Below are 10,672 nucleotides of genomic sequence, written 5' to 3'. Positions count from 1 at the left end.
GGGGCGGGACGCGCTGAGGCGGCTCCGCGCGGCCCCGCCGGGCTCGTACGCGCCGCGGACACGCACTTCTTGTGTGTTTGTTTTTAAAAAAACAACTTTTTTTAAACCAAACGAAACTTGTCTCCCGGGATTTTCTACGCGCGCCCGTTACTCTGCGATGGTTGCCTGCTTCTCCCGCGGCCAGACCGCGCTCGCTCCGTTGCTGCTGGAACCGTAGCGTGGGGATCTGCAGGGGACCGAGATCTTCAGCGGTACCGAGTCCTCCAGCCCATCCACCTGTTAAAGCCAGCACTTCTCTGTCTGTTTCTATTTTTTTTTTTTCCCCCACGTTGCTTGTCGGATGTGATGGAACTCATGTTTGCCGAGTGGGAGGACGGGGAGAGGTTTTCCTTTGAAGACTCTGATCACTTTGAAGAGGACTCTCTTTGTTCCTTCATCTCTGAGGCCGAGAGCCTTTGCCAGAACTGGAGAGGATGGAGGAAGCAATCAGCTGGACCCAATTCTCCCACTGTCAAAATGAAAGGTGAGAGCACACGGTGCCCCCGGGCTGTGCGCTGGCCGTGTGGGAGCCGTGGGGTGAGGGGGCGTTGCTGGGCTGGGAGATCTGCAGAAGTACCAGCGGTGCAAAGAGAAGGCAAACGCAGGCTAGTTGCGAGGCTAACTTTGGAACAAAGACCGAAACCGGGAATTTACCGGGGTTCTTACGAAAAAGTAGCCTTTTGGGTGACTTCATCTGCCTGTTCTCCGTATGGTTGTACTTCTGCTTTTCTGAGTTGATTTTCTGTCTTGCTTTCAGAAATCCAAAAACAACCTTCTGTAAACAAACCACAAACATATTTGGAAATAATTATACATAGGTTGGTTCCTAACTGCACTGATTGCATTACACAAAGGTTTCACAGAGGTCTTTATAATTGCTGTAAAACTACTCATGTACAGGTATCTTTGTATAGAGCAATCTATTTTTCTCATTCTTTATTTTTCTCTTTTCTATTCTTCTAAACTTTCTTTTGTAGTAGTAAAGTAAGCGGGCCTTATGTCTGTGACAAAGGAATGAGCAAACTGCTGTGTGTCAGCTTCAAAATGGTTGTTTTATTTCTTTATTTTTGAGGAGTCTTTTCTTTTTAATAGCAGACAAAAATAGTATTAGAAATTAAAAAAAATATATATATAGTATAGCTACTAAATCTTTGCATGTGTTTTTTTTTGTTTGTTTTGTTTTAAATTGAAATGCAATTTGTCTTTTATCGTGGTGCATCATGACCCTAGAATTCAGGTGGCATTTACACTCAGAAGGGCCAGACATACAGTTAACAGAAGTTACACGAGCCCTTTCTGCTCTTCCTTTTATCTCCTGCCTTTTTTTCAGTCCAGCGTCAGTACTTTTCCTGTTACTGCTGACCTTCGTGACCATCAGCTGCCTTGTTAATATCTCCCTGTCTGAACTGCAAAGCTTCATTCTCTTCTGAATGTTGGCCTTCCATGAACAGAGAGTGCAATTTATAATGAATTGTGCTGAAATCTGGCAGTGCTATGCTATGGACAAACGTTCACTTGTCACTGGATTAGGACCAGAAAGTACACTTTGCATTAACCATAGGCTTTCCAGAGTAGCTTAAGTTCTAAATTTTTAATAAAGATTAGAACTGTCCCAGCTCCTAGATAGGAAACTGTCTGCATCTGTCAACTTGTCAGTAGTAGAATTCAGGGTGGAATGGAAACTTTATTTTTTTTTAAAAAAAAAAAAGGGTGGGGGGAGGAAGAGAGAGAGAAATGCAGTGCTCTGTATCTGCTCCTGCTGGCGGGCTGCACTGGTTTTCATATGGAACATCCTGAAGGTGTAAAGAGGGTGAGCAGTGTTGGAATTGTGTTTGTTTTCTTAAAGGTGTGAATCCTGAGATGCAGAAGGAAGGGATAGGCACAGTAAGCTTCGTGTTGCTTTAAGCCTTGTTGTGTATATTAACTTGTCTGAAAAGAGCTGAAGTTTTGACAACATGCTGCTGCGGAAAATCTGTAGTTCAACAGAGGTGTATGAAACTGGTTTGTATGCGATCAGCAGGTCAGAATGATACTTGGAAAGGTGGTGGTGCTTTTAGTTGCCTGCTCTCCAGTGCTTCAGTGTATGATTTTGTGTTTTTCTAGGTCCTGGCCTACTTCCTTTAGCTCTCTTGACCGAATTAAAAGCAAGCAGCAATTCCTCTATCTACTGTCATCCAGTTGTTGCATTAAAATGGAAAATTGCTTCAATAGATTGTAGATAATTGCAGTCTTTGGTCTCTTTCCTGACATGGGAAACTAAGCAGCTAACATCACTGTTGTGATAATTGTCATGATTTACACCATGTGGAGATGTTGCTGTTCCAGGTTCTGCAGACCTGTGTAGGCAAGGGTTGCAGTTTTTGTATTTGGTTCATACTTTTTAGGTTTTATCTGTAGGGAGACTTAATTTCTTTGTGCTAAAGTTTTGCTCTAACAAGAGAGACATTCTGAAGGGATGCTGTTGCCTGCTATTGAGGCATTTGCTGGCCATCTCAGGCTCTGGTCAGGGTTATTTTGAGAGGAGTGTGAACATGGATTGCTACCTAAATAATTATTTGTCCACTCTGTGTGTTCACATATGGTATTACTAATATGCAGGTACTTTACTATACACAGCATGTTGCCAGTGAGTCTGTACTGGCTTGGAATCTTTCATCATCTGGGATCTGTTTGGATTCCAGAAAGCCTGTACAAATTTAACTATTTTTAACACCTCTTTTTGAGATATTTTTTTTTGCAGTCAGAAAAATAGTTTCTGTCAAGAACTTGCTGGATCCTGGGGCTGTCAGTTGTAGTGAGTCTTCTAAAATGTGATAATTCTAAGTACAGCTTGTGTGTTTTTTACTTCCACAGTTTACCATTTTGCAGTGGCCTGTGATGTAGCTTCCTATGCAAACATGAAATGAGGTTAGACACAGAGAGCTTCGATTTTAAAAGCTACAGGAAAGTAAGAGGAACTATAATCTGTTAGCCTTTTCCTCCAGTTTGGAACTCCGCCTGTGTTTTGATTTGGAATCAGTCAGACAAGTTATGTAATAGAGACAATTTCTAGCTTTTTTAATTGTTTTGAGTTTGTCTTTGTGAGAGTTCAATTCTTCTGTAATTAGTTCAAAGAGAATCCCCTTGAGACTGAAGGAAGTGCTGCTGGCTGAGGATTCTTCTTAAACAAACTAACAAACCACCATCCCCACCACTTACAGCTTTTTTACTTTTTGCAACATTTTACTTTGTGCTTGGGTGTTTTCTGTGTTTTGGTTATGCTTACAGCAAATTTAACAATAAGTCTTGTTGCAAATAGAGACAGTGTTCACTGCTGAGCTATTTACTTATTTGTTAGTCACTCTGTCAATGTGCTAGAAAAAAATAATGAAAGGTCTTATAATGAAAATAATGAAAAAGTCTGTTTTTTTCTAATATCATCCTTGGAACTGAATTCTTTGTAAAATCAAGTATCTTGAGTAGTTGCGTCAGAAAAATAGGACTGTAGCTGATTGTTTTTCCTCAACTTGATTTTTACCGGTTTGTGATAAATTCCTCATATGTTACTTTATGTTACTTTTTATAGAGGAGTTTTCTTTTTAAATGTAGGATTGATAATGTACAGGATGAATGCATTGTGTCCACTTAATGTCCTTGGATTTTGAGACTCCTCACAATTTCCATGGGTACACCTGTACTGAAATCCCAGGCAAGATTTCAGCAAAACATATCAGTTCTGGGAAAACCAAGAGTCGTTTAGAACTTACTAAATAATTTTGTACCTCTGCTTTAGAAATGACTTCTTCTCACCCTAGGCTTCCTTGATTGCTTGTTTTTACCCCTGTCTGTTTTCTTTTTGAGTGAGATAATCCTAGTAATATATTTGACTATATACATCATTGATGAGAAGCTTGCAGCTGTACTACCTGAATAAAGTAACAGGAGGACTGAATTCATCATCGAAGTTCATGTGAACAGACGTTTTGGAGAACAATGTCTTTGCAGCGTTTTCAGAAGCGCCTGCTTCCCCAAGTTGGTTTATGGCTCTAACTCACTTTCTTCCACATCAAGCTACGTTTCACCAATTTATCACCTTTCTGCCAATGATTTTGCCATTTCCCCAATTTTCTAGACAGTCTTTTGTTCTTCCCTGGAAACCATTCTGAGAGGCAGTATGGTTGTCTGATTGCCCTTCTCACTTTTAAAAATAGCTGCATTTTTTTCATTGGCAATTGAAGTCATCCTGGTGTACCTGCAAAGGTTTTGTCATCGGTTGTGATTACATAAGTATTTTTGCAACAGAGGTCTTAGAGTGCGTGTTGAAGTACGCTCCAAACCTACCACGCCTTTGTTTCTTCTTGAAAGCGTCTCAGCTTTTTCCCACCCTAAGTCTTTTACAGTTTCTGAAGCATCAATGTTTACCAAACACTTAAGAAGTTGCTGTAAATACTGTAGGATTGCTAAATAATGTGTTCACAATACTTTCTGCTCAGTTTGCATTTATTTATTCACACTGGCTTACACTGGAAGTGTAATAATGAGTTGCATTGAAACTGTAATCAATAGTGATTATGGTGCTAAAGCTTGATCTTTCTTTCTTTCCTAACTGTTGCATACTGTATGGCAAAAACCTCTTAAACTACACTAAGAACTGATGCAGGCAGTAATCTTCTACAAAATATTGTTATCCAGCCCCAGAAAATTTGTATACTTCCAAGCTGTTAGGAATGCCCACAGTGTTAAGTACCAGGTACAGTGCCTCAAAAATACAAGCCATAGTGAGGAAAAGGTTGGCAGAGAATAGGCAGAGCCTGAGGTAAGGGTGTGATCACTTCAGAGAGACAACCTGATCAAAGCTGGAACAGTGTCTGCACTGGAAAAATGGCAGCGACTGATTTTCATTCATTTATAAGGATAAAGAATAAATAGCTTAGAGAGTAATACTTCTTTCTCAGAATTGCCAATAACAGCTTAATAAATTAAAATTAACCCTTGCTCAAAGAGCAGTTCAAAATCAAAAACAAACCAAAAGACTAAACCCAACAACAAAACAAGAAAAAAACACACTCTCTTTCAAATTTATACTGTGCTCTTCAGACTCTTGTTCTTTGTTGAGAAGAGTGTTGGTGTCATCCAGAGTATCCACTCAGAGCCTGAGGAAGCTGGAAATGAACACTCCATGGTTTGCTGCAGTTTTGTTGCTGACTGTTACTGAGTATTATAGCTACAATTGATTTTTTCCTACTTTATTTGTGCCTCTGGTATTGAGAGGGAGCTTATGTAATCAGCTTGTACTTCTGGGAGATACAGATGTAATGCATCTTATTTGTGTGGGTTTTTTAATGTAAAATAATGTGACAAATCTGTTTTAGCTCAAATATCTGTTATAATATGTCCAAATTCGCTGGTAACATTAAAAAACCCCAAACAATAACCATTAAGCAAGAGTATTGTATGTGTATAGCTGCCTGATGAGTTCCTTCACAGGAATTAAAAATCTGAAAGTTAGTGAGAGATATTGCAAATGCTTATGAAATGAGTGGAGATCAGCTGTCCAAAGAGGAAAGGTAACATGAAAGTGAAGGCTTAGCTCTTAGCAGAAAATAGGTTTCTGTATATTTTTTCACCCTAGTAAGTGGATTGCACCTGTTTTTGTACTCCATCCCATTATGCATAGTGGTTGGTAGTGTTGACTCACTGTATAGCAGCAGCAAAAGTTCCAAGTTGAGGGTTGTGCAGAGGTTGTGCAAGGTGCAGAAGTGATGTCAATTCATTAGGGCTGAAGGTGCTGAAGAAACTCGGGAGACTGCCATTTATCAAGACTGATTGGCATAATTAAATGCACCGCTTCGGAGTGGGGATGCAGATTTCAGAAGCTGTCTAGAAGTTTCTAATAAACAAAAAGATTGTTTCATAAAGCAGTGATACCTCTGCCTTTTGGGAGGATGACAAGCTGAATGACTCTCACACATTTGCCACTTATTTTGCATTTTCCCAAGCCTTTTTGAGATACCTGCAAGTGTGTCCCCTTCTCTTCGGGAATGGAACTGGGGAATCCACGTAAAGAAGCTATCAGGAAAAGATGTACCTTTACTACTGCAATTTTAAATGGCCGAATTTAAATGGTGTAATTCTCTTGCTGTCTTCTGACCTCTTCCTTTAAATAAGCTTCTCCTCATGAGAAGTCTTGCACATTCTTTCCATATTTTAATGTCTCATCTTTGTACTGGGAGACCTTCCTGATTCCAATGGATTTTTCTTTTTGTGTTTGTTTTCTCCCTCCTTTCACCTTGTGTTGCTGAATGACCAGAGATCCTAGATGCTCTATTTGAATTTCAGGTGGACTGAAGCTATAGGGGTTCTTCTCTGTGACATGCTCACTTCCAGGGAAGCAATGACAAGGATTCAGCTTTGATTCTAGACTCTGGATCATGCTCTCTTCCTTCGTTTCTTATCCATGTCTTTATATCCAACATCCTTCCCACCGTTTTTTTTTTTTTTTTTTTTGACCTGTTCTTTATTGCTAGAGGGTGAGTTTTATTTATTTATTTTATTTGTTTTTAACCTGTAAGTAACTAGCTCTTTCCTGAGGTAAAAAACAAAGTGAAGACAAAAACACCTCAAGCTACACTTCGTGTTTGAAGTATGTGGTTATCTGGACAAATTCATTTGACAATGAATTGCAAATGTCTTTTATTGATTATTTTACCCAGAACAATGCATGTTCACAGAATCACAGAATTTCTAGGTTGGAAGAGACCTCAAGATCATCGAGTCCAACCTCTGACCTAACGCTAACAGTCCCCACTAAACCATTTCCCTAAGCTCTACATCTAAACGTCTTTTAAAGACCTCCAGGGATGGTGACTCCACCACTTCCCTGGGCAGCCTGTTCCAGTGCCTCACAACCCTTTCGGTAAAGAAGTTCTTCCTAACATCCAACCTAAAACTCCCCTGGCTCAACTTAAGCCCATTCCCCCTCGTCCTGTCACCAGGCATGTGGGAGAACAGACCAACCCCCACCTCGCTACAGCCTCCCTTGAGGTACCTATAGAGAGCGATAAGGTCGCCCCTGAGCCTCCTCTTCTCCAGGCTGAACAAGCCCAGCTCCCTCAGCTGCTCCTCGTAGGACTTGTTCTCCAGGCCCCTCACCAGCTTCGTCGCCCTTCTCTGGACCCGCTCGAGCACCTCCATGTCCTTCTTGTAGCGAGGGGCCCAAAACTGAACACAGTACTCGAGGTGCAGCCTCACCAGAGCCGAGTACAGGGGGACAATCACTTCCCTAGCCCTGCTGGCCACACTGCTTCTTATACAAGCCAGAATGCTGTTGGCCTTCTTGGCCACCTGAGCACACTGCTGGCTCATATTCAGCCGACTATCCACCATCGCTCCCAGGTCCTTCTCTGCCTGGCAGCTTTCCAACCATTCCTCTCCCAGCCTGTAGCTCTGCTTGGGGTTACTGCGCCCCAGGTGCAGGACCTGGCACTTGGCCTTGTTGAACTTCATGCAGTTGGCCTCAGCCCATCGGTGCAGCCTATCCAGATCCTCCTGCAGAGCCTTCCTACCCTCGAGCAGATCGACACACGCACCTAGCTTGGTGTCATCTGTGAACTTACTGAGGTGCACTTGATCCCCTCACCCAGAACTGCTGTTAAAACAGCATCTTTTTTTAATGCTTATACATGTGTTTCTTGCATAAGTCACGTCTTTGAATGCTGACAGCAAAAGTTGTTTTCTTCATTAAATTAATGTGTTTAAATATTTGTATGATCTGGTCCTGCAAGCAGGCCAGAGCAAGTGGGAGACTAATTTTGTGTGCCTTACAGCCACTGCATGAGCCTGGTGCTTTGAGCCGTGCCCCCTCTGTGTGGCTGGGGTCACCCGTCAGAGAAGCTGTGGGGAATAAAACTGAAGATGTTGCTGCTGCTTCTGCAGTGTTGCTGATTATATCAGGAGCAAAAGAGACCAGATTTGTCTTTTTCCCCTGATAATTCTTAAAAAGTACAGGAGAAGATGTAAATCCTGTCCTAATGTAAACCTTGGGAGATTTAAAATTAGAGCTTGGCTACTCACAAGATGCATCTTCATTTGTAGGCAGATGACTCAATTTCAAAACCTGCATTTTCTGGGTCTGCTTTTGAAGAGTTAACATCCCACGATGGGGGTGAATCCTTGTGACTCTTCACTTGGCCGTTGGAGATCTTTTTGCAAGTTGCTGAGTTCAGAGAGCAGTGGGAGCTTTCAGAAGCCAGGCAGGCTTGTTCACTACGCAGAAGTGGCCTGGTAGCTTCATAAATGGCATTCGGCTATCGTCAGCTTCATGCACCTCTTACTCTGTAGTGGTGTTGCTTAATATAGTGGCATGATCTTTATGTTTGAAGAGGCACCAGTTAAATGCAGTTTAATATGCAGGTTTACAAGTCTGGAATTGCAGTTCTGTTTGGGGAGCAGCAATAAAGTCATAACATAGCCTGTTTATGGAAAAATAGCACCTTTTGTGCTGTGTAAATTTCTTGGGTCTTTGGTGAGAAAAGAAGAAGTGAGAAAAGAATGAACTTGTGTGGTAACTATGGTAAAGTTCATTTTTAAGCAAACGTAAATTCAGTAATTACAGCTATGAAAGCTTGGTAGCAGATTAGAAATGGTTTAAATACTTAAATGGATATTCATTTTCAGAGTAACTGAGAAAACTGCTTTTTGTACAGCCTACTTTATGAACCTTTGCTTGGTTTTGATGCCCAGTTTGTTAAGAGTTAAGTTACTCTACAAGCTCCCAAGTGCAACAAAGGTGTCCTTACATGTTTTAAACTTGCACAGAATTGAAGGGAAATGTGTACGTATTACTGTGACTTGGTTTAGTGAGTGGGAGAGTGGTTTCTTGTCCATAGCAAGTTATTGATAGTCAGTGGTTGCTGAGTGATGCAACTTATTCCAGTATGTTGAGAAAAAAATAACACAGTTGAATGTTAAGAAATATGAACCCGAAATAAATAAATAAAAGTAAATGGCAAGGGTCATAGGGTAGTCTTTATATAAACAGATAAAAACCCTCTTCCCTCCATGCAGTATACCTTTGAGGGAATAGAAATGGACGTCAGTGATTGACCAACATTTTGTGCGCCAGTTGTAAAACTGGGACCAGAAACCGTCTCCTTTTAATGGTCTGGTGTCCTAGTTATTATACAGTACTTTGTTCCAGGGGAAGAAAGGAATGTACAGCTTCAAAAGATGTTTTACATACTTTAATGAAGTTTTGGAGTAAATGTTTGTCTGTTTAAAATATCTATAATTAGTTTTGATATGCTTTTTTTTTTTTTCATATCTTTAAGTAAAAAGTCAAAGAGTCAAAACAAATTTATACTTTAGCTCTTAAAATGTATACATCTCTTTAAGATTTTTTTTTCTTTACCAACAGCTTTTTTTCTGTCACCTATCCAAATGTAAGACTAAAAAGCAATTGTAAAGGTAATTTAAAAGTGTCATGGCTAAATGTTAATTTTCAACTTTATTTTAATGCACTTTATTTGTATTAAGCTCTTTCCTTCCTCCTTCTCTTTTGCGACCCCTGTCTAAACACTCCAAAAGTAAAATTGAAAGCACATATATATCAACTCTTTAAAACACTAGGATTTTATTTTTTTTAAGACTGAAGAACAATGATGCATAATGTACAAAATATTTAAAATGTTAATTCTAGTTTTAAAGTACCATATCACACTTTTCTGAGTTTCTTCCTCTGATCCTATAGTCTGGGGCCAGAAGCATAGGGTTACTAACCAGAAGATTCTCATACTCCTTTGAATTTGTGTGGTTTTTGATGCGTCCTTTTGGTTTCTTCATCTGTGGAATGGCTGTGACATTCTGGCAAGGCTATGGATTGTGCCGCTTTCTAGTTTTCCGACATTTGTATCAGAAAACACTGAAACTGGTATCTTTGACCAGAAATTTTGCGATGGTGCTTTAAAAGTTAAGGGCAGGGCTTATGGAAAGTCTGTTGGTTTTGGTATGTTTAGTTCATTTATGTTTGCTTACATGCAGCTGGAAACATAATGTCTTCTAAAAGAATGAAATAAAGGAACTCTCAGGCTATACTTGTCTGGAATTTTGCATATTTTGAGAAAAATGATGCTGTGAAAAGTGTCTGTTTTTAATGAAATAGTATTGGTCTTATGAGTTATTAGTGCTTCTAGGTTGTTCCAACAAAACATAAAAAAGGAGAAAATGTAAGTATTGAACAGTATAAACTAGGTCAAACATGTTTAAGATGCATTATATTCAATGGGCAAATCTTTGTGCTGATTTTTCTTTATTTAAATAAAAGTCTGTTGTTAAATTGGCAGCACTGAAAAAAAATGGAAATTAAGACATTCTCTTTTCACAGAAGAGGGAATTCTGAAAAGGTTGCAGGAATAGTGTCTTTACAGAAATGTGTAACACCCTCATTTGGCTGTTGCAGGCAGCAGACCCAACTGTTATTTCCTGATGCCTCGATGACTTTTATGCCTTTCTTTGGTCCACTAGTTTGGTTTAGTTTGTGGCTGTGGGACAAATAGTAGAGCTTTCAAGCTCCCTTTTTTTTTTGTATGAGATTGGCATGTATGAGAAAGGGAAAGGATAAGATAGGGGGAGGATGAAAAAATCTGTCTTCAGAAGA

General features: G+C 40.0%; 1 protein-coding gene across 2 annotated transcripts in view; it reads left to right on the top strand.

The window, feature by feature from the left end:
- ZSWIM8 (zinc finger SWIM-type containing 8) overlaps positions 1-10,672 on the top strand; it is a 69,470-nt gene continuing 58,798 nt past the window's right edge. For both annotated transcript variants that reach the window (XM_032191569.1, XM_032191568.1), the window contains exon 1: positions 1-523. In XM_032191569.1, coding sequence (XP_032047460.1) covers positions 346-523 — 178 coding nt within the window. In that variant the 5' untranslated portion in view covers positions 1-345. The remainder of the gene's footprint in view (positions 524-10,672) is intronic.

The sequence above is a fragment of the Aythya fuligula genome, chromosome 7, assembly GCF_009819795.1.
Source record: "Aythya fuligula isolate bAytFul2 chromosome 7, bAytFul2.pri, whole genome shotgun sequence".
NCBI classification, from domain to species: domain Eukaryota; kingdom Metazoa; phylum Chordata; class Aves; order Anseriformes; family Anatidae; genus Aythya; species Aythya fuligula.
The sequence above is the reverse complement of the archived record's forward strand: the minus strand, read 5'-3'. Positions and strand labels throughout refer to the sequence as shown.